Source organism: Dendrobates tinctorius, unplaced genomic scaffold (assembly GCF_039654945.1).
Source record: "Dendrobates tinctorius isolate UK_male_01 unplaced genomic scaffold, ASM3965494v1 ptg000115l, whole genome shotgun sequence".
Classification (NCBI taxonomy): Eukaryota; Metazoa; Chordata; class Amphibia; order Anura; family Dendrobatidae; genus Dendrobates; species Dendrobates tinctorius.
Genome location: NW_027361783.1, coordinates 18,382,438 through 18,407,082, shown reverse-complemented (window position 1 = coordinate 18,407,082; position 24,645 = coordinate 18,382,438). Strand labels below are relative to the sequence as shown.

Sequence of the window (24,645 nt, the reverse complement as noted above, 5' to 3'; positions counted from 1 at the left end):
CCATCAAGGAGAAATGGCGGGCTGGAGTGCTGTTTCACCAAGATAACGCACCGGCTCACAAAGCTGCTGTTGCCATGGCTACCATTCAAGAAGCGGGCTTTGAACTGGTGGAACACCCCCCCATTCGCCAAATCTAGCCCCCAGTGACTTCTTTCTCTTTCCTCGGCTTAAGGAACACCTCCGGGACAAGAAATTTGACAACAATAGCGACGTGATAACCGCTGTTGGGGAGTTTTTTGAGTGTCAAGATCAAGAATTTTTTTCGAAGGGAATTCTAAGTTTAGAAAAGAGATGGACTAAATGTATAGACTTGTTAGGAGACTATGTAGAAAAATAATTTTTTTTTTACTATATTCATTGTGTTTATTATTGATTATCATTACTTTTGGATCGACCCTCGTATGAAAGCCCACATAGTGTTTGCTAAAAACCACATGAAAGACTCCCAGACTATGAGAAATAAGATTCTCTGGTCTGATGAGATGAAGATAGAACTTTTTGGTGATAATTCTAAGTGGTTTGTGTGGAGAAAACCAGGCACTGCTCATCAGCTGCCCAATACATTCCCAACAGTGAAACATGGTGGTGGCAGCATCATGCTAAGGGGGTGTTTTTCAGCTGCAGGGCCAGGATGACTGGTTGCATTTGAAGGAAACATGAATGCAGCCAATTACAGAGATATCTTGGATGAAAATCTCTTCCAGAGTGCTCTGCTGAACCTCAGACTTGACCAAAGGTTCACCTTCCAACAAGACAATGACCCTAAGCACACAGCTAAAATAACAAAGGGGTGATTTCAGAACAACTCTGTGACCATTCTTGACTGTCCCTACCAGAGCCCTGACCTAAACCCAATTGAGCATCTCTGGAGAGACCTGAAAATGAGTGTCCACCAATGTTCACCATTCAACCTGACGGAACTGGAGAGGATCTGCATGGAAGAAAGGCAGAGGATCCCCAAAATCCAGGTGTGAAAAACTTGTTTCATCATCCCCAAGAAGACTCATGGCTGTACTAGCTCAAAAGGATGCTTCTATTCAATACTGACAAAGGGTCTGAATACTTATGACTGTGACGGCTGTCTGCGAATCTGGGTTGCAGCACCCCGAGTAACCCCGAGACCCTTATCCTTTATACAGGGATCTGGAATTGTAGCAAGGCTCAGGGGGTAGCTGTCTGGTGTCGCAGTGGACCAGAGCAGGGCGGCCGCCAGGGGGTTAAAACTAAAACCCGTAATCGTGGTGAGGAGGCAGGAGTCGGAGGCCGGAGGGCAGCAGAGGTACGAAATCAGCAGGCAGAAGAAGAGTCAAAGTCCAGGCCAAGGTCAGTAAAACCAGGAGGGCAGCAAGGTACAGAATCAGCAGGCAGCAGAAGGGTCAGGAATCAGCGTAAAAAAATTGGAAGAGAGGCAGAGGTACAAACACGGCAGGCAATAGAATGGTCAGAAAATCCAGGCTGAGGTCAGAGTTAACTATAGCAATTCACACAGTAGCACGCAGGGGAGCCAAGAATATATCCGGCAGCTTGCAAGACCAGTCACAAGGTATTTGAGGGATCAGGTCATCCCTCACTGGTTCCCGGACTGATGATGTAATTAGGACCGCCCCCAGGACCAGGCCAGATGGTGATGCAGTAAGCCCTACATGAATGACAGAGGGGCGGAGCCTGCGCCCACCAGATGCCTGCGCAGGAGCCTCTTCTCTGTCACCACCCTCACCCAGGGGCGAACCACGGCGCCTCCTAGTGGCCAAAACAGGAACAGCAGGCCCCAAGTCTGGTGGCGACGTGTCAGTCCAGCGCGTCCTAGTGGCCGAAGCCAGAACAGCAGGCCCTGAGTCTGGCAGCGACGTGCCAGTCCGGCCCTTTCTAGTGGCCGAAGCCGGAACAGCAGGCCCTGAATCTGACAGCGACGTGACAGTACCCCCCCTTCTAAGAGGGGCCTCTGGACCCTCAAAACCCAGTTTGTCAGGGTGAAGGAGGTGAAACCTTCTAATTAGCCCCTTAGCATGCATGTCACCAGCGGGGATCCAGGACCTCTCCTCTGGGCCGCAGCTCTTCCAATGCACCAAATATTGCACAGACCCTCTCACCAAATGGGAATCAAGGATACCCTGGACTTCGCACTCCAAGGCACCCTTGACCAAAACTGGAGGAGGAGGGGACTGGACAGGATGAATTGGGGAGCGATACATCTTGAGGAAGGATTTGTGGAAAACATTGGGTATTTTAAAAGACTGAGGGAGCTTTAAACGAAAGGCTACCGGGTTAATTACCTCTAATATCTCATAGGGACCAATAAATCTGGGACCCAGTTCGGCAGATGGTACCTTAATCTTAATGTTCTTTGGTAGACAGCCAAACTTTGTCCCCAACTCCCAGGTGCGGCCCCTTGGACCGCCGTCCATTTGCGGCCGAAGCCTGTTTGACCTGGGAGCCTTTCAAGTTTGTTCACCTCCGACCAGATGGTCCTTAAGTGATGTATGGATTTCTCTACCCCCGGGAGCTCCGACATCTTAGCCAAAAATAAACCAAAACGTGGGTGCAAACCATGATTGCAGAAGAATGGGATGGTTTTGATGGATTCTTCGTATTGGTTATTTAGGGCGAATTCGGCTAACGGAAGATGTTCCACCCAATCGGAATGATGTTCCGAGACGTAGCAGCGGAGGTACTGCTCTAGGGCCTGGTTGGTGCGCTCAGTTTGACCATTGTTCTCAGGGTGGTAAGCGGAGGAGAAGGACAATTCAACGCCCATGCGTTTGCAGAATGCCTTCCAGAATTTAGAAACGAACTGGGTACCTCGGTCGGACACGATATTCACTGGAGCGCCAAGCAGTCGTATTACATGAATGACGAACAACTTACTCAAAGTTCCTGAATTAGGTAGTCCAGACAGGGGAACCAAATGGCACTGCTTACTGAACCTGTCCACCACCACCCAGATACATGTCTTCCCTTCTGAGGGCAGCAGGTCAGTAATGAAGTCCATGGAGATGTGGGTCCATGGACTCTCTGGGGCGGGCAAGGACCGGAGCCAGCCGGCAGGCCGATTATGGGGGGGACTTTACGCGAGCACAGGTTTCACAAGCTAGTATGTAATCTTTACAGTCCTTAACCACCGTCGGCCACCAAAAATTCCTAGTCATTAGTCTGGCGGTATTATTGACACCAGGATGGCCTGCCAGGACAGAGTCATGCAACTCCTTCAGAACTTGTAGACGAAACGGGGCTGGAACGAACAATTTCTGGGGGGGCGTCGTGTCCGGGGCTGGTTCTGAGGACCTACGGATCTCCTCCAGAAGGTCCAGAGACACTGCCAACACAATGATCCCATTGGCCAGTATTGGAACTCATTCTGAATCCTCAGCCTGTGAGGGGCAGAAACTTCGAGAGAGGGCAGCAGCCCTGACATTTTTAGTCCCTGGATGAAATGTGTTCACAAAGTTATACCTTGAGAAGAACAAAGCCCACCTAGCCTGCCTAGGATTCAGTCTTTTAGCTGACTCCAAGTAAGTCAGGTTCTTGTGATCTGTGATCACTGTAACCTTGTGTTTAGCACCTTCGAGGAAGTGGTGCCATTCCTTGAAGGCCCACTTTATGGCCAACAATTCCCGATTCCCTATATCATAATTTTTCTCAGTAGGAGAGAATTTTTGGGAAAAGAAGGCACATGGATGGAGTTGAGTGAGGGAGGCAGTGCCTTGGGAAAGCACTGCCTCTTCTCCAACCTCAGAGGCATCAACCTCTACCACAAAGGGGCGGTCTATATCAGGCTGGATTAATATTGGGTTGGCAGAAAAACAATCCTTTAAAACAGAAAATGCCTGAAGTGCCTCAGGCTTCCAATTAACTACGTCTGCCCCCTTCCGGGTCAGATCCGTGAGCGGTTTGGCGATCTCAGAGAAGCCTTTGATAAATTTATGGTAGTAATTTGTAAACCCCAAGAATCGCTGCAGCACTTTTAGAGTTTTGGGTTGCACCCATTCTCTAATGGGTCGGATCTTGGCAGGATCCATGCAGAACCCCTTAGCAGAAATCATGTACCCCAAAAATTGTACCTCCTCAGCCATAAAAACACATTTCTCCAGCTTGGCAAATAGAGAATGTTCTCTAAGTCTCTGGAGCACAGAACGGACATGTTGCGCGTGTGTAAGAACATCAGCAGAGTAGATCAGGATGTCATCTAAATAAACCACTACATATACCCCACAGATATCCCTGAAGATATCATTCAGAAAGTTTTGGAACACGGCAGGTGCGTTACTTAACCCAAACAGCATAACAAGATACTCAAAATGACCAAGGGGTGTGTTAAATGCGGTTTTCCACTCATCTCCGTCTCTTATGCGGACAAGATTGTAAGCTCCCCGGAGATCAAGCTTAGTGAACCAACGGGCTCCCAGTAGCTGATTAAATAGATCAGGGATGAGTGGAAGCGGATACTGATTTTTTACAAGAATAGCGTTCAGCTCACGATAATCAATACAAGGTCTGAGTTCACCATCTTTTTTTTCCACAAAGAAAAACCCAGCCCCTACCGGTGAAGTGGAGGGTCTAATAAGACCTTTTCGCAAGCTGTCTGTTATGTAGTCATTCATGGCTACACGCTCTGGACCAGAGAGGTTAAATATTCTCCCCTTAGGGAGACGAGCACCTGGGACCCAGTCAATAGGACAGTCATACTCTCTATGAGGAGCTAATTTCTCAGACTCCACTATGGAAAAAACATCCTCATAGTCCCTGAATGCATATGGTATAAAGGGGGTTTTAATTTTAATTTGGTTCATTGACAGTGACATACAGTGATTCTGACACTGTGGACTCCAGCGCACGATATCTCCTAGGTGCCAGTCAATAACCGGATTATGCTGGCATAACCATGGCATACCTAAAACAACTGCATGTGATAAATTGTGAATAACAAAAAATGACATATGTTCTGTGTGTAATGCCCCCACTGACATAGCAATTTCTGTAGTGACAAATTCCACTCCACACTGGACAATAGATGTACCATTAATTGCAGTGGTGTGAATAGGGGCATTAAGCCTTAGCAAAGGTACACCAAGATTCTTTGCAAGTGAAAAATTCACGAAGTTGCCTGCAGAACCACAATCCTCATAAGCCTTCACACACAGAGATTTCTTAAAAAACGAGAGAGAGACGGGTAACAAAAGTTTAGCCACATTTGTGGGCAATACCTGTGCCTCTGGGCCAGCACGACCAGAGCTACCCAGAGGTCAATGTCCCAGGAATGTGGATTTCTGACGCTCAGCATTTCCCTTGAAGTCTCCAGGCTGCAGCATGCTGGTATAGGAAGATGGGAGTGTTCCTTCAGGCCGTGCACTGAAGCAGGTGTTAAGCCCAGAAATCAGCTCAGGCAGGAGAAGAAGGGAAAAAAAAATTCAGGAGACTGCTTTTATATATGATGGACATATATACAAAAAGCAGTTTTGGGGCCGGATATAATGTGACGGCCGTCTGCGAATCTGAGCTGCAGTAGGAACAGCACTCCCAGTAACCCCGAGACTCTTAACTCCTATACAGGGATCTGGAATTGTAGCAAGGCCCAGGGGGTATCTGTCTGGTGTCGCAGTGGACCAGAGCAGGGCGGCCGACAGGGGGTTAAAACTAAAACCCATAATCGTGGTCAGGAGGCAGGAGTCAGAGGCCGGAGGGCAGCAGAGGTACGAAATCAGCAGGAAGAAGAAGAGTCAAAGTCCAGGCCATGGTCAGTAAAACCAGAAGGGCAGCAAGGTACAGAATCAGCAGGCAGCAGAAGGGTGAGGAATCCAAGCGAATGTCAACATCAAAAAATCAGAAGAGAGGCAGAGGTACAAAAACAGCAGGCAATAGAATGGTCAGAAAATCCAGGCTGAGGCCAGAGTTAACTATAGCAATTCACACAGTAGCACACAGGGTAACCAAGAATATATCCGGCAGCTTGCAAGACCATTTCCAAGATATTTGAGGGATCAGGTCATCCCTCACAGGTTCCCGGACTGATGATGTAATTAGGACTGCCCCCAAGACCAGGCCAGATGGTGATGCAGTAAGCCCTACATGACTGACAGAGGGGCGGAGCCTGCGCCCACCAGATGCCTGCGCAGGAGCCTCTTCTCTGTCACCACCCTCACCCAGGGGCAAACCACGGCGCCTCCCAGTGGCCGAAGCAGGAACAGCCATCCCCGAGTCCGATGGCGACGCGACGGTCCTGCGCCTCCTAGTGGCCGTGACCGGAACAGCAGGCCCCGAGTCTGGCGGCGACGTGTCAGTCCGGCACATCCTAGTAGCCGAAGTCGGAACAGCAGGCCCCGAGTCTGGCGGCAACGTGCCAGTCCAGCCCCTCTTAGTGGCCGAAGCCGGAAAAGCAGGCCCTGAATCTGACAGCGACGTGACAATGACCATGTGATATTTCAGTTTTTCTTTTTTAATAAATTTGCAAAAATTTCTACATTTCTGTTTTTTTCAGTCAAGATGTGTTGCAGAGTGTACATTAATGAGAAAAAAATTAACTTTTTTGAATTTACCAAATGGCTGCAATGAAACAAAGAGTGAAAAATTTAAAGGGGTCTGAATACTCTCTGTACCCACTGTATATGAGATCCAATAAGTGGCATGTGCATATGCATTCACACCTTTTGCTGTGAAGCCCCAAAAATTTCTGGTGCAAGCAATTACTTTCAGAACTCGCATGCTTAGAGAAAGGAAATCCAGCTGTGTGCAAACTAAGTGTCACATGGGCTGTCAGTATATACACACTTTGTCTGAAAGGCCACAGTACCTGTAGCACCGTTAAGCACTAACCAAAGAACCAAAGAACACCATAAAGACAGAGGAGATCCCTGTGTGAACATATAATTCTTTAAAATAAGTTTACTTTTTAAAAACTAAAAAATAATACACCAGTGTAGCATACGATGTTCAAAGGTTTCATCCTGGGGGGCAAAATATATTACCACTCCAATGTGTACAAGACTATTCTAAAGGATGATATATATATATAAGTCCTTTATATAAAAATATATCTAAAGAAAATTCTAAACCAGAAAAATGCCTAATGTTACTAACTGATTGCATAATCTGGTGCTACCTGACAGCAGAGGTTGGCACCCTAAAAGAAATGAGATTGGCATCCCCGCTCACTGGTGGCTTTCCCTATCTAACCATTATACCCTTTTTTATTTAAAGAATACAGGCGGGAATATAGATTGAGAAAACGAGCATAAACATCATCGATAATATCCTGCCATGGCAAAATCACTGACCCACTCAGACCAAGGAGATTTCCAAACAAGTCAGGGACAATGTAGTTGAGAAGTACAAGTCAGAGTTGGGTTGTAAAAAATATTCCAATCTCTGATGATCTCCGGGACCACAATCAAATCCATACATCATCAAATGGAAAAAATGGTACTGCAACAAACTTGCCAAGAGAGGACTGTCCAAAAAAATGCTTAACCCAGGCAAAGAAGGCATTAATAGGAGAGGCAGCACAGAGATAAAAGGTAACCCTGAAAGAGCAGTAGAGTTCCCAAGCAGAGACTGGAGTATCCGTCCATACGACCACAAGAAGCTGTACACTCCATAGAGGTGGTCTTAATGCAATATGTAAGAATGAGCAGAAAATGGCCTTTTCTTGCACACAAAAATTGTAAGGCTCATTTTGAGCTTGCCAAAATACATTTGAGAGACTCTCCAAATGTATGGAGGAAGGTGACACCAAAATTGAACTTTTTGTCCACCAAGGTAAACAGTATATCAGGTGCTAAAAACCATCTCATTGCATCACCCTAAGAACATCATCCTAACAGAAGAACATAGTAGTGATAGCATCATGTCGTTGGGATGTTTTTTGAGAAAAGAGACAGGGAAAATGGTCCAAGTCGGGGAAGTTGGATGGTGGGAAATGTAGGGATATTCTTGAGCAAAACTTGCTTCAGTCCATCAGTAATTCAAAACTGAAATGGAGGTTCACCTTCCAACAAGATAATGACCCAAAGCATATTGCTAAAGCAAAGCTCAAGTGGTTTTAGGGGATATGTGTAAATGTTTTGGAGTGGACTAGTTAAAGCCCAGACCTTAACCTAATTAAGAATCCGAGGTGAGACTTGAAAATTGCTGTTCACCAGAGGAAACAATCAAAGTACTGACTTTTGAGGGGGTAAATAGTTAAGCACACTGAAGTTTTCAGTTTTCTCTTACTTACTGTTTGCTTCACAATAAAAAGAAAACCAAATGTTCCATTCATGTTGTTTACATGAACTGACGCAAACCCTCAAAAAAGCAGTGAAATTCCTGGCTTTGAGGTAGCAAAACACAAAAACTGCTAAGGGAGAAAATACTTTTGCAAGAAACTGTGTGTAATGGTTAAGACTTTCATCAGATCCTGAAGATTTTATGAGGGAAAAAAAGCATTTCATGCCATTAAACTGACTGCTTTCCAAACTGAACCCAAACAAACCCCATTAAATTTCATTTTCTACCTATAATGGAAGAGAACGTCTGACCTCAAACGTTATTGTGAAACTAACTCTACTTATACATTTCTTTGTGTATTAGCAAAGCAGGTGTGACATTGCTATCGTTGTTTTGAAGTAGATTAAAAGGTTGTTATGATATATACCTACAGTGGAGGAAATAATTATTTGATCCCTTGCTGATTTTGTAAGTTTGCTCACTGAAAAGGACAGAAACAGTCTATAATTTTAATAGCAGATTAATTTTATCATTGAGAGATAGAATATCAAAAATAAAATACAGAAAATCACATTGTATAAATTATATAAATTTATTTTTATTTGCAGTGAGAAATAAGTATTTGATCCCCTACCAACCATTAAGAGTTCTGGCTCCTACAGACCAGTTAGACACACCTAATCAGCGCATTACCTGCATTAAAGACAGCTGTCCTACAGTCACCTTTATTAAAGACTCCTGTCCACAAACTCAATTAATGAGGCTGACTCTAACATCTACAATATGGGCAAGACCAAATCGCTTTATAAGGATGTCATGGAGAAGATCATAGACCTGCACAAATCTGGAATGGGCTAAAAAACCATAAGTAAGACGCTGGGTGAGAAGGAGACAACTGTTGGTGCAATAGTTAGAAAGTGGAAGAAATGCAAAATGATTGTCAATCGACATCGATCTGTGACACCATGCAAAATCTCACCTCATGGGGTATCCTTGATCATGAGGAAGGAGAGAGATCAGCCTAAAACTACACTGGGGAATTTGTTAATGATCTCAAGTCAGCTGGGACCACAGTCACCAAGAAAACCATTGGTAACACATTATGCTGTAAAGGTTTACAATCCTGCAGTGCCTGAAAGTTTCCCCTGCTCAAGAATGCACATGTGCAGGCCCATCTGAAAGTTGCCAATGAACAGCTGGATGATTCTGTGAGTGATTGTGAGAAGGTGTTGTGCTCAGATGACACAAAAATTGTTCACTTTGGCATTAAATCAACTCGCTGTGTTTGGAGGAAGAAAAATGCTGCCTATGAGCCAAAGAACACCATCCCCACTGTCAAGCATGGAGGTGGAAACATTATGTTTTGGGGGTGTTTCTCTGCTGAGGGCACAGGACTACTTCATCGCATCAATGGGAGAATGAATGGAGCCATGTTCCCTAAAATCCTGAGTGACAACCTCCTTCCCTCCGCCAGAGCAATAAAATGGGCTGTTGCTGGGTCTCCCAGTAAAACAATGACCCAAAACATACAGCCAAGGCAACAAAACAGTGATTCTAAAGAAGCACATAAATGTCATGGAGTGGTCTAGCCAGTCTCCAGACCTTAATCCCAAAGAAAACATTTGGAGGGAGTTGAAGCTCTGAGTTGCTAAGCGACAGCCTCAAAAATCTTAATGATTTAGAGATGATCTGTAAACAGGAGTGGACCACAATTCCTCCTGACATGTGCTCAAAAGTCATCATCAACTGCAAAAACATCTGACTGCTGCTTTGCGACCAAGGATTAAGTCTTGTTTGCTTGAGAAATAAAATACTTTTTTCTCACTGCAAAATGCAAATAAATTTATGTAATTCATACAATGTGATTTTCTGGATTTTGTTTTTGATATTCAATCTCTCAATGTTAAAAGTAACCTACACTTAAAATTATTGACTGTTCAGGTCTTTGTCAGTGGGCATATGCAGTAGATATATACAGTATAGACTTGGCACACACATCAAACGTAAAATCAGCAAGGGATCAAATAATTATTTCCTTCACTGTATCTCCTGCGTGATCCATTAAATTCAGACTGGTAGGGTCTGAAACCTTAATTGATCCCCTGTTCACAATTAGTGTTTTTTTTCTTTTGGGGTTAGGTTTTATTTCCCACATTTATATCTCCTATAGGAATTCAGTAATATATACACCTTCTGACTAAAATTACAACAACAAAAAAAATTATAGTTGACTTTTTTAATATATAGCTTTATTATTTAACTGGTGCAAATGTCATTCATGTACACATACTGAGATGTCAGCTGTTTGCATATTGTATGTGCTTCTCTGCCAAAATCATACTCAAATTTTCATATGAACCTCTACACATTAATGATCTCCAACCAATCCATTAGTTGACCCACAACCAATCTCTGATTTTCCTTTTACCAATCATTGCCATCATTATGGTCCAGTGAATGGTTGCAGGGCTACATTTTGGAAAAACAGGGCTAGGCCAGGGTCACACATGCGAGAAACTCGGACGAGTCTCGCACGTCAATATTGATGTGCAAGACTCGATCGAGTTTATTGCATGTGTGACCCCAGCCTTAAAGTAACTAAGAGCTAACAGAAAAATAGGCATATTCTTTTTAAATGGTCAGTATAGTTTTTATTAAAGGGGACCCATCAATTGCTAAAAATAATTGTTAAATATTTTGTAAAAAACAAACAAGTTCCATTGATTCTGCCTTTTTTTCATTTTGTGCTGCATCACTATATTGAAAAGATATACACATTTCTTCTGCAGCACACTATGTGAAATCTCTGCTTTGTAATCCAACTGAGCTTTTCATAACAGAGTATTCTCTGTTGGTGTGTGTTTTCACCCCTCCCTCACAAACACTACCAATCACAGCATCGGAGAAGGAGGTATTTAATTGCATATCTCCAGAGAAGACTGTAAAAAATGCCCAGTTGGTCTTCGAAGCAGATATTTTAAATAGTGTGCCTGAGAAGAAACAAATGTTAATATTTTTTCAAAGGAGTGAAATAGCGCAAAGCAGAAAAGAGTGGTAGAATCAGGGAAGCTCTAGGATTTTTACAATGTATTTAGTTCAATTTTTAAGGGTAACTGACAGGTCATCTTTAAAGGATGCATTGGAAAAAAAGATTTTCTGCCCAGAAATTAGGAGAGCCTTGGATTACCTTGGTTACTACGCATTATCCAGAACATTGAAGGATTGAATAGTCTATGGCTTTCTGTACAATGTATTGTGATGTGCATTGCCAGCTGTCTTTGAAGCTGAATTATTAAGATACATTCCATATCTTAACTGATCCTTGAGAATCATATCAAATATTTTTTATAATCCCTGAATGCTATTTGCATGAATAACTGATCAAAATCATCCAGGAAAAGAATTGTAAAAGTAAACAAGATACAAAACATTTGCAATGTCACATGACTGGAAGATCTAGAGACTATTTATAAGTTTTAGGTTTTAGCCTTGGTATGCTTATCTTGGCTAAAAAACTTTTGTTAAAATGGATAATGGATGTAGTTGTCGCTAAAGGTCAAGATGAAAATACTGAAGCCTGGAGATGCCTTTGAAATAATCCTTGATAAAGAACATACTTGCAGGGCTTGGCAATAAAAGAAAAAACAGTGCTAACAATGAGAGCATGGAATATTGAAATACAGATGAAAATTAATGCTAATGGGATGCTGGAAAGTGTGCTGAAGCACTAGATTTTATGGAGACTATTCAATTCCTAACAACTGAAATAATTAGAAAAATAGTACTGTTTGGTATTTAATGACGGCTCTTACACAGCATTTTTACTATTTGCATTATTAGATTTTGCAAAATGGAGAGGCATTTTATAATATTCTCAACCCACTTTCATTGTAAAAGTTTCCTGCCACAACATACCTTAAGACAGATACTTCACAAGTTATAATCTTTTCTTTGCCTCAAATGAAAAAATATTAATTTTTAAAATCATTTCCATCAATGGACAATTTCCATTTTTTGCAGTTTAGTTTTTTTCCTCCCTTTGCTTCAAGAGCCATAACTTTTTTTTCAATTTTTTCAAGTTGTAAAGAATACGTACCATATATTCTCGAGCATAAGCCTAGCCTTTCAGCACAAGCTGAAAATGCCTCCCTCGGCTTATACTCAGGTCAAGGTCCCACAAAATGGAGGAGGAGTAGCAATGGTGGAGCAGCGAGTCACAGGAGGCAGGAGGTGGCTGGTGTGGCTGAAGCATGTGCCCGCTGCTAAAGAGAAATTAATATTCACTGTGCTAGCAGTGAATATTCATTTCTCTTTAATAGAGGGCACAGTTGTCGAAGCTGCTGGCTTTCTGCAGCTGCCAGGCGATCATCTGTGACAGCTAGTTAAAGAAATGAAAATTCACTGTCCTCCACTCCCAGGGGCATGGAGAACAGTAAATGTTCATTCCTTTTAGTAGCGGGCACACATGAAAGCCCTGCAGTTGCAGGAAGCCAGCAGCTACTGTGTCTGCAACTAAAGAGCAATGAATACATAATCCCAGCATGGAGAACAATGTGTAATCTGGCAGCTGTGCTCTGCTTGTAAGTATCATATGACATCACTGCCATGCGCTGCTTGCAAAGCATAAATCAACTGCTGGCATCGGAACAAGACACTGCAAGGGAGAGCAGGAAGGTAAGTAGCATGTTTTTTATGTTTTTCTGATGGGGCCATGCATACCAGGATGGGGATGGGGGCCATGCATATCAGTATAGGGATGAGGGGGTCATGCATACCAGGATATGGATGAGAAGGCCATGCATACTAGGATAGGTATGAAGTAGCCATGCACACCAGAATGGGGATGAGGTGGCCATGTACACTAGGATAGGGATGAGAGGGACCCTGTAAACCAGAGTGGGGATGATGAGCCATACATACCATGATGGGGATGAAGATGCCATGCATACCAGGATGGGGATGAGGGGACAATGCATACCAGGCTTATATTCAAGTCAATAAGTTATTCCAGTTTTATGTGGTAAAATTTGGTGCCTTGACTTATATTCGGTAAGCTTATACTTGAGTATAGAGTTGAGAGACTTTAGTCGGATCGGGTTTCATGAAACAAAATTCGTTTCGGATGAAACTGGTCCAACTAGGGCAAAAAAAGTCGAAGCTTCTTCCAAAACCCGACCCCAATGCAAGTCAATGGGGAATAAAAGTCGGCATTGAGTGGATGAATGCCTAAAGTCGCTCAACTCTACTTGAGTATATACGGTATTTTTTTTCTTTTCATAACCAGTGGCAATTTTGAATGTCACAGTTAACTTTACCATTTAATATTCTAAAATTTTGAAAAAATTGGGTTAAAAAAATTGCAGTGTTCACATGTTTTGAGGTTACTATTTTTCTTTCATTGTGCTCATTGTGTGAGAAAGTAATTTGGATTTTTCAGGTCAGTACATTTACAGCAAAATCAAAACTTGTACATATTTAGTAATTAAAGATGGGTGCACCCACATGGTAAAGTTCAGGGTCCGTACCGGATAACTAGTGTCGGTGCGCGGACACTGAAAATATACTTCTCCCGGAAATGTGTTTTAATGTTCTTTATCAGTAGCCCAAACAAAGCTTGTTGAAAGGCTGCGCAATTAACAAGCTTTCCTGTGTTAGCACTTCTGGCTCAACCACTGCCATGTCAAGTATTTTCATTTACACACAGTGTAAAAAAAACCCGTGAAGTCTCATTTCTTTTTGATAACCAGCAGAAGCAAAACTGGCAGCCCCAGCTGTCAGCTTTATCTTGGCTGGTTAATAAAAATGATGAGGTCCCCGTGCTGATTTTTTTTAAATGGTAAAGCACCAGGCTGCTATTGTTAGGCTCAGGAGGGCCAATATCTATTGCCCCTTCCCAGTCTGAGAATACCATCCCCCAGCTGCTTCAGCTTTGTTGGTTATCAAAAATATGGGGGCCCCACTCCATCGTTTTAAATTATTTATTTAATAGTTAAAAAAATGGCATGGAGATCCCACTATTTTTGATAAACAATCAAGATAAATCTGACAGCTGAGGGTTGCAGCTAATAGATCAGGCGTTCGATGATAAATAGAGTAGGACACTCATCATCCGATACCTGTGACCGGCGGTGAACTTTTTATTGCCAGTTACAGCAAGGTTACTGTTGATTAGAGTTGTTTCTCATGCTGCCACACAGATGACAGATCCACCCATCGCTATCAGTTATTATTTAAGTGAATAAAAATATTCTGAACTTAAAGTAAACATTTGAGATTTGTGTTATTATTTTTCTAACTGTTATAGTTCCACAAATATGGACCATTGTCATATCTTTTGGTGGTGACTTGCTGAAGTACAAAAGATAGTTTAAAAATTTTTATATTGGAAGCGGGTGGAAATGCGATCCAATCATGGCTGTTAACTAGTTAAATGCCACTGTCAATATCTGACAGCGGCATTTAACTTACTTCTACCGGAAGCGCATTGCTAATTCCACCCATCGTGACCCCATCACATGATCGCAGGTCACCGATGGGTCGGCATGACAACCAGAGTTCTGCAGCAGACTTCTATAGTTGTCATTGTCAGATTGGCACTCATAGTAAGTGAGCATTTCTGCTACATACAGGTGATCTGATCATCGCCTGTGTATAGCAGAGGTGATCAAAGTACTGCAGCTTCTAGTCACCCATGGAGACTATTGAAGCATGCAAAAATCTAAATAGTGTTTTTAGAAATATTAAGAAATAAAAAATATAAAAGTTCAATTAACCCCTCTTTTGCCTTATTCAAAATGAAACAATAAAAAAAATCAAATATACACATATTTAGTATCACCACATTCAGAATTGTGCGATCTATCAATTAAAAAAAAGAATTAACCAATCGCTAAATGGAATAATGAGAAAAAAAATTGAAAACACCAAAATTACATTTTTTGGATTTTTTTTTTCTCTACTTAAATAAAAAAAAGAACCTATACATGTTTGGTGTCTGAGAACATGTAATGACCTAAAGCATCATAATAGCAGGTCAGTTTTAGCATTTAGTGAACATGGTAAAAAAAAAAAGAAAAATCTGTGGATTTGCGCTTTTTTTGCGAATTCACTGCACTTGGGATTTTTTTTCCCATTTTCCAGTACACGATATGTTAAAACCAATGGTGTCATTTAAAAGTACAACTTGTCCCACAAATATGTTATTACTCTGGGAAGAAGGGGAGCAAAAAAGGGAAATTCAAAAAGTAAAATAGCCCTGGTCATAATATATTCATAGATCATAATTTTGCGAAACCAAATATGCTCATTTTATTTTTTATTTCTTTCATTTTAACTGAGAAATAAGGGGCCGATTTTATTTTTTTTCTATATTTTTCATTTTTTTGCATTGCCCTGTAGTTTTTACTCCTCCGATTGTTTGATCACTTTTCCCATATGCAGTAGTAGGAATTGTAATATGTAAAGCCTGTTTCACACTTCAGTTTTTTTGTGTCAGTTAAAATCCGCCAAAATGGCGGAAAGCGGATCTGTTGGTAACTGATGTGAACGGATGCCACCGGATCGTTTTTTTTTACTGATCCGTTGAATAAAGAATTTTAAAGGAACCGCAGTCCGGGAAGGAGAGAGAGAGAATTTTTTCCGTCCACCAGAAAGGATTTCAGGGTTAAATTTCCGGCTGACTTCCTGCCTCCGGGCGTGTGCACTGTAAAATGCGGATCCTGCAGCAAACAAAACGTTGCATGATCCATCCAGGCATGTCGGCGGACGCAAAAAATTTGGCAAATCCGCAAAAAAACGGATCCAACGGATGGCCATCCATCAAGATCCACCGATAATGCAACTCAATGGGGAAAAAAACGGATCTGCCAAAAAAATGGCGGATCCGTTTTTTTATTAAAACAGTGGATTTTGACTGATGGTCAAAAACGGAAGTGTGAAACAGGCCTAATACAAATCATGCTCTGACATAGCCATCCTTTGTTTGGGCTTTACAGAAATACAAGGATAGTGGCGACAGGGTCAATTATCATGGCAATCCATTGACATGCTTTGTAGGCAATAAACACCCAAAATATGCTGGAACAGGATTGCACAACTTAGGCTACTTGCACATTAGCGTTTTTTAGCGCTGCGTTTCATGCGCAATAGAAACGCATGCCAAAAACACATCATGCGCTTTGCATGCGTTTGCGTTTTTTAGACGCATGCGTTTTAACCAGTTTCTAGCCATGTTAACTCTTAAAACGCATTCGATTTTAAATGCAGCCGTGCTCATTTCCATGCGCGCGCCTGCATTCCCATATACTGTAATGCATTATTTTGTTGCATTCCTTGCGCAAGCATGTGCATGCGTTTTTTCGCCGTTGGACGGACCCAGAAATGCAACAGGTTGCGTCGGGCGCGCCTAGGCGCACACTACAAAAAAACACATGTGAACGCGTGCAAACGCTAGACCATGCGCCCGCCTTGTTAAACATATGGGCACATGGCGCATTCGCATGGACGCGCACATTGCGCTGAGCTAAAAAACCCTAATGTGAAACCAGCCTTAGCTGTTTGAGGCAGGTGATGGAACCAGCAGAGTATGAAGCGGGCTTAGCTCCTGAGCCTGCTGCACCTATACCCACTACATGACATAGTAATATGTTATTTAGTAAAAAGGAGTAAAAATTATATTGTCTGTGAATAGTAATAAATAATTCCCATTTCCTGTGTAATATCACATCCTCGGTTTACTGTCATTTAAAAGGAACTTTAAATTGTTTAAGGGGTCTCTTTCAGCATAGAATGACTGTTCAAACCAAGTACAGGTGCTCGGTCCTAATGGTGGCTGCCAGACATTTATATACATTTTCCCACCTGCTAGTTTTTTCTCAGTTTCCACCCCCCACCTTCCCTATTTTCTTTCATTGACAGCTCTGGCTTCATGGAGCCAAGAAAGAAGGAAGACAGATGGAAAACAAGCAGGTGGTAAGGTGTATCAAAGATTGACACTGCCGTGACACTCTTAGCTCCTGTTTGAATAGTCCTTCTGTGCTGACAGAGTCCCTTTAAGACAAGGATATTATATAACACAGGCACGCAGCTCTGATAACTGTACTGCTTGTGAGAACAGTTGTGCACCTGTATTTACCTCACATGTCGGCAAGTAATTCCCCTTCATTATCAAAGAATAGCCTTTACAGGAGAGCAAAAGGAGGTCTTGAGACCAAAAAAATATTGGAAATTGTATTGAAAAGCTTAAGCATTGATAGAAATAAAAATAAATTGCCAAAACTGATACCCTTTTAAGTCTTTTGCCATTGTCCTCTGGTTCCCACCATTACTTATTTATGGCAATGCAATATGGTACACAGTGAGTGACTGTGATGGACAATCACAGTCTGCCACCAGGATCACGCTGTGCATGATATGTCATGGAGGATGCAATGATTGCAGTAGTAAATATGCTGTGGCCAAAATATCATGCATTGCTTTAAAGGACTCATGCAGAAGACCATATTATCAGTCCAATTGCGATCCAACATAAAATCAGATCGCACCTGGACCAATGTAAGTCTTTATGGTCATTCACATATACGATTTTTTCACTACTTGTCTGAAATGGATCCGTTATTTGGATCACACTCAGCCATGCAATAAAATGAGTGGGCTAAAATCATCAGATTATATGTAAGTGCAGGCTGATTTCTATGAACTGACAGAATGGAGACGTTAGAGAAATGTTGTTTTCCACCTTCTCCTCAAAGTGTGCTTCATTCTAGAGAATCGGATAACTCTATGCTGATACTCAGATCAATCTGATCAGAATGTTATTTGCATAATCGCCATGATTCTCTTGGATCAGAGAATCTCCAGCCATCTGCACTTGCCCAAACTAGGAAGGATATGTAAAGGAACATCCGAGCATCATGGGAATAGGAAAGTATCATTAGGCAAGTTTTATTTTACATTTTACCTCAAAAGAGCCTGGTTTTTTAAATTTTACCAAAAGCCCCACCCAAGTCATAATAAGATGACTTGAAATATTTTCAGATTTCTGTGTAAATTTTAAATCTTAATACCTGAAATGTGTCAGAAAAAAAGAAAACTAAAAACAATTATGAGCTTTTCATGTAAAAAGAAGTTTTAATATTTAAGGATACTGTATCTCTAAACTAGTGTAGCAAGGTCAAACATAGTACTTAGTTTTTGGAAATGGGAAATCTTCCATCAACCTGAGGAGTATTCCCATATCTCCAAAATCTTGATTATACATGTCATGCGGCATTAACCTGTGGATAAATGTTTACTCATGATTTACCTTTCTTTCTCCAGAGTCTGAACAGTATTATGTGCCTGAATCCTTGCCTGTTGGCTCAACAGTGGCAAGGATTAAAGCAGCAGATGCTGATATTGGAGAAAATGCAGAGATGGAATATAAGATTGTCGATGATGATGTGGACGGAGTGTTTAAAATCTCCGTAGACAAAGATACGCAAGAAGGAATTGTTGCAGTTCAGAAGGTAAAGCTGTGTTTCTTTTAATTTTTGTTTTGATTTTTCTGCTTTAATGAAGGTATGCCTCACTCCTAGAAGTTTATAATGTGGAGCATTTTTATTACCTCACTCCAGGCTTTGGTAAGATAAATTATAACTCAAAGTAGTCACTTATTGGTTTAGAAAAACAAGCCATCAGGAGCAGATGTCTAAATATGGTAAATACCCCCACTGCTTTAGCACCAATGCTGTTATGTGTCCTTGTCCTTGGTCTTTTCTTTTTTTATGCATCGATGACATGCCATTTTAGCACTGGCCTTAGACATGACTTTCAATACATGTGAACATCATTGCTGTGTTTTGTGATTGGCTGCAGTGGTCATGTACTGCCACACTATTTAATTGCTACAAGAAACTAAATAACGAATACCAAAAGCTACAAAAGCATAAATACTGGAGCAGTAGATGCTTTATTAGGTGAGTTATGTTTGTTTTTTTCTTTATTTTTTTTTACAGCTAGTTTAATTTCTTGAACTCTCCAATAACCCATTTCATTTTTTTCTTTGTTCTGAGCAGCTTTCATAGAATTATGCTTTTCTTTCTAAGTCCTAGTGGTTTAATATATAAATAAGTAGAGATGAAAAGGATCTGACAAGTACCTTATTCTCCAAATAATGTGGGTTTTACCATCAAATTTGATTTCCCAAGAATATAATTTCCCTTGTTATGCTTTGCCATTTGAAGAGATCTTAAGGCATAATATATGTAAGATGTAGAAAGAAAAAAAGAAGACCTAAAGAACTAAAGACTTCAATGCTAACCTCTGCTGCTAACTGTTCCCTGTACAGTCCTCAGCTGCTCATCTGACCAATGCCGCATGCTTAAACATTGAGTATTTTCATACTAAGCCAGAGTTCTTGCTGCAACTAGTCCAGGGATATGCCCAAGTGTCCTCACAGCTGTACGTCCTAGCCTAGTGTGAATTGCAAGTTCTCTGTGCACGTTGTGATATCATAATGTCACGGTAACCTTGCAATGCACATGTGCAGAGATGTCTCATTCCTGGCTTAAAGTCATCTTTATAACTTGCACTCTAGACAGGGACTTCCGGATGCGAATAGGGATGTCAAAGTGGAATAGTGTTAAGATGCCAATGTTTTTAGAATGTGGCAGTATGGAGGTGCATAAAGGCTAGAGATGAGCGGACCTGAACTTAAAAGTTCAGGGTTTTTACCAAACTTCTCCCTTCTCCTGTTGTAAAAGTTCAGGTCTCCATTGTTTTCAATGGGTTTAGGGTTGTGGGAAAAGTTCAGGCGCAGTTCTTGCAATTGAACCAAACTTTGGACTAAACAAGAACCTGTACAAGAACCTGAACTTCCACAGGTCTGCTCATCCCGTAAAAAGGAGTGTGAGCAGTGGAGGTGGGTGGAGAAATAAGTAGATGGGTATTAGTTTTCTTTCTTTTTTTACATTTTTCCACTCTATGTGCAGAGCAAGGTAAAAAAAATCCACATTCTAGTTAATATGCAACTCTTCACATTGCATCTAAAAGGAAGAAGTGGTCATCATTTAATGCCACAATGAATGTTCATGCAAGTACACTGCATCAGGCATTTTCTATAACTGCTATTTACTATTATGAAGAGTGATGACACACACATATCCATTCTCAAATCAATGTTATTCAAGTACAGAATTTAAGAAATATTATTTCTTTTTTTCTTATATGTGTATTTCTTGTTTTGATGAAATTATGAAAAGTAAGAGAAGTTATATTGTGATTTCATAGGCAAATTGTCATGTTATCAATTGAAGCTTTATTATTTCATCATTGATGCTTCCTTTCAATGATGGGCGAACCGCTGGATGTTTGATTCCAGTGGGTTTTGGCCAAACAGTTAAATAAAGTTCACTTCGGGTACCAGAACAGTGCCAGAACCTGATCCCGGACCCCATTCACATCAATGGGGGGCTTTAACATCCATTGTTTGCCACGTTGTCATCTGCATGACAGCACGGCAAACACTGCATCTGATTGGTGTTAAGGTCATTACCACCTGTCAGAGAGCTGCAGTTCTCACACTGTCAGATGACAGCATGAGCCCACAGCTGTGACCAGATTTAAAAAGTTTATTTCTGGTCACAGAGGCATCGGCTGGTGAGAGAGTAATACTCCCATCAACCTACACCTGCTGCCACTAATAACAGCAAGAGCAGGCAGTGGCTGATGGGAGTATTCATCAGACGCCGAATGCGCTATAAATAAATTTAATGAAACAAGCGTGGGTTCCCCTCTAGTTTTGATAACCAGCATGACCAAAACTGACATCTGTGGCCTGCAACACTTCGCTGTCAGTGTTTTATCAATTATGTAAATAAAATAATTACAAAAAAGATCTGTCCCCCATTTTTGACAACCAGCCAGGCTAAAGCATACAGTTTGGGGCTGGTATTCTCAAGCTGGTAAGGAGCCACGGATATTTCAAACCCGAGCCTAAAAATATCAGCCCACAGCCTCCCCAGAGAAGTCGCATCTATTAGATGCACCAGTTCTTGCACTATGCTGGTACTTCCCACTTTCCCAATGGTGGTGGCAAGTGAGGTTAACATTTCTGGGGTTAAAGTTAACATTTCTGGGGTTAATATCAGCTGTTTTATGGCCGCTGACATCAAGACCACAAGTTAGTAATGTAGAGGTGTCTATTTTTGCTGTGTCTTATAAAGTCCTTTCTTTTAAATAAAAATACAGGCTGCTTTACTTTTCTATTTAAAAATAAAAAATAGTTATACTCACCTAATTCCCATTCCATTGAAGTCCAAGTCTCCTGTAGAAAAATAAAAATAGAAAAACAACCATGTCCCCCACTTGTCCAGCATACTGTCCCACAGGTAATCCATATCTGCGATAAGCGGTTTTCAGCCTGGATGGTGCCAAGATGTCCCATCTGACAGTGTGGGAGCTGCAGTTTTTTGACCAGTGGTAATAATCTGACCGCCAATCAAAGCCGCCAGTATTCCTCACGCTGTCATGCAGATGATGGCATGGTAAACACATGATGTTCAGGATGCTGAACCCAAACAGTAACAAGTACCTCCTGGAAAAGTCCGTGTTCGGGGTCTGTGCCCGAACAGTAAGTGTTTGGTACAGACCCCAAACTTTATTGTTCAGGTTCACCCATCTCTACTTCTATAGATGATCAAATCCGCAGAGATTTTAGTAGAGAGTAAAGTGTCAGTCTTTGTTGATGACACCAAACTACAAAAAGTAGGATATTAAAAACTGACCTTGATAACACAATGTTACAAAATGATCTGGATAAGATGTTTGCATTGACAAACACTTGGAAACTTATTTTGAATGTTGATCAATGTAGAGTAATGCTCCTAGGACAAAGTAATCGCATTGCTGCATGTACATTAAATGGAAATTTACTCAGGACTATAGAACAGAAAGAATTGGATATTCTTGTTACAAGTAAGAGGAGCAGCACTACTCAGTGTCAAGCAGCATCTGCAAAAGCAAACACGATTTTAGGGTGTATAAAAAGATAAAATCCTGTGATCCCAATGTATTGTTACCTCTAAATAAATCACTTGTGAGGCCACATCTAGAATACAGGATCCAGTTTTGAGGTTCACATTTTAAAAATGATTTTCAGAAGTTAGAGTCAGTTTAAAGGCGGGCAACTCTATTATTACGGGGGATGTACTGTAAGGCCTCTCATATGAGGAGAGGTTGGAAATATTAGGCTTGTCTAGCTAAGAAGAAAGATGTCTCAGAGGAGATCTCATTTATATGTATTAACATGTGTGGTCAATGCAAAGGATTGGCACATGACTTTTTCCTTCCAAAATCCATAGTAAGGACCATGGAAAACTCAATGCAAGAGGAAGAAAGGCGATTTTGATATATCTAAATAGGAAAGGGTTCTTTTTTGTTAGAGCAGTCAGACTGTGGAAAGCCCTACCACAAAAGGTAGTAATGACAGACATTATAATAGATTTTAAAAAAGGCTTTATGATTTCCTCGGAACTAATGGCATATAGATAATTTACATAATTTAGTGACAAAGAATTTATAATTGGTAGGTAAAGGTTGAACTTGATGGACCTAAGTCTTTTCTCAACCTGTATAAATATGTAACTATGTAATTTGGCATATCTCTCAAATTTACCAGGTAAATTCCATTTCCATCAAGGTTATTCAATGCCTTAATAATGTTCCTAATTATGCTGTAGATCACTGTAGACTTCAGAGCATGATAAATATAGGATGTAAAAAAAGAAAATTATTAGTCACTTCAACAATTATATGTCCTGCCACCCCAACAGTCCTCTGCGCCCACAGCTGGCGTCATCACCTGGCACACCTGGGCAAGTGCCTGGGTCCTGGACAAACATGGGGACCTATTCGCTGTCTGGGACATGACACTCTATGGGGCCCATGAGTCGGGGGAGCCCAGTGTCAGTGCTAGCACCAGCCCTCCTTAAATACTCACCTCTTGCCAATTCCCGCAGCTCCGGTATCTTTAGCATCTTCTGGCTTTCTGTGATGTCTCAGGCCAGGGGGCACAATAACATCAGTACAATGCACCCTCTGCCCAGCTGTGCAGAGTACCAGAAGACACTGAGTTGACATCACTGTGGGGAATGAGGAGAGGTGAGTATTTGATTATTTATTTTTTATGTATGGTGTGTCATGGTCACGAATGACACCACCTCAAACAGGGCGAATTTATATGACACACGTGACCCTGGATACACCGCCTCCAGCAGGGCGAATTTAAATAATAGAACGTGCAGCCGGATACACTGCCTCCAGCCGGCGAATTTCAAAATAAAGGGGAAAACCAGGAAAACAATTACAATGGTGGCCCTGCGATAGGGAATGGGGACATGGAGACCTCCTGCACTCCCCTGAGTCAGTGTCTCTACACTTCTAACGATCCCTAGGCCGGTTCCGCACCGGGCACCGATCAGGATACCTGAAATCCCTAGCTCGCCCTGAACCAATCCCTTACTAGTGAAGTGGACGGTGCAGAAACTAATCCCACCACTGCACTAAAACACACATTGAGGAAAGTGACAAACAGAGAAACACCACTTAGCTTTGCTCTGTTGCTAATGCTCCCAGCAACAGAGTCCGACACCTGAATGCATCTTTTCCGCCAACCGGATCCAACACCTGAGTGCAGCTTTCCAGCAACAGAGTCCCGCATGTGAGTGCAGCTTTACAGCAACAGAGTTCAGCATCTGATTGCAGCTTTACAGCAACAGAGTCAGGCATCTGAGTGCAGCGCTCTTCCAGTAACAGAGTCCAGCATCTGAGTGCAGCTTTCACCATAGCTGCCACTCCACCAAGCTTTGCAAGAACTCCTCGCTGACACCATAGCTGTACTCCACCAAGCTTTGCAAGAACTCCACACTGACACCATAGCTGCCACTCCTCCAAGCTTTGCAAGAACTCCTCGCTGACACCATAGCTGCCACTCCAGGATTCTGACTGAGCTACCCGGGACTCTTCTCAAGTTCCTTCCTTCACCAAGGATGGTTGGAAAAGACCAATATCACCAACAGTGAGTGAAATCACCTGCTACACCTTTATAGGCAGGACCCAAGGAATCACACCTGCTTCATTATCATGTGCAATAACACTAGCCACCACCGAGGGCAAACTAGAACAAAAGACACCACTGTGCAATAACCCCAATGGCCACCGGGGGCAAAACCAACTCCAAGCAACCAGCTCAAAGGAAAAATATGTTTACTTATTCAAAACCTATCATATCCAACCTGGATCATGACAGTACTCTCCCTCAATGAGGGGCCTCTGGACCCTCAAGATCACTCCTCATCAGTGAACCACCTACAGAGGGGACGGCCAGATCCAGAGTTCACCTCTGCAACTACCTGTACCTCAGGTTAATGACAAATGGGTACCGCTGGTATGGGCAATGTATGTGTTAGG

The 24,645-nt window shown here is 41.9% G+C and overlaps 1 protein-coding gene across 1 annotated transcript in view; it reads left to right on the top strand.

The window, feature by feature from the left end:
* Positions 1 to 24,645, top strand: part of LOC141101163 (cadherin-7) — a 463,705-nt gene that overhangs the window by 353,246 nt on the left and 85,814 nt on the right. The window contains exon 6 of the mRNA XM_073590022.1: positions 18,517 to 18,704. Within this exon, the coding sequence (XP_073446123.1) occupies positions 18,517 to 18,704 (188 nt within the window). The remainder of the gene's footprint in view (positions 1 to 18,516; positions 18,705 to 24,645) is intronic.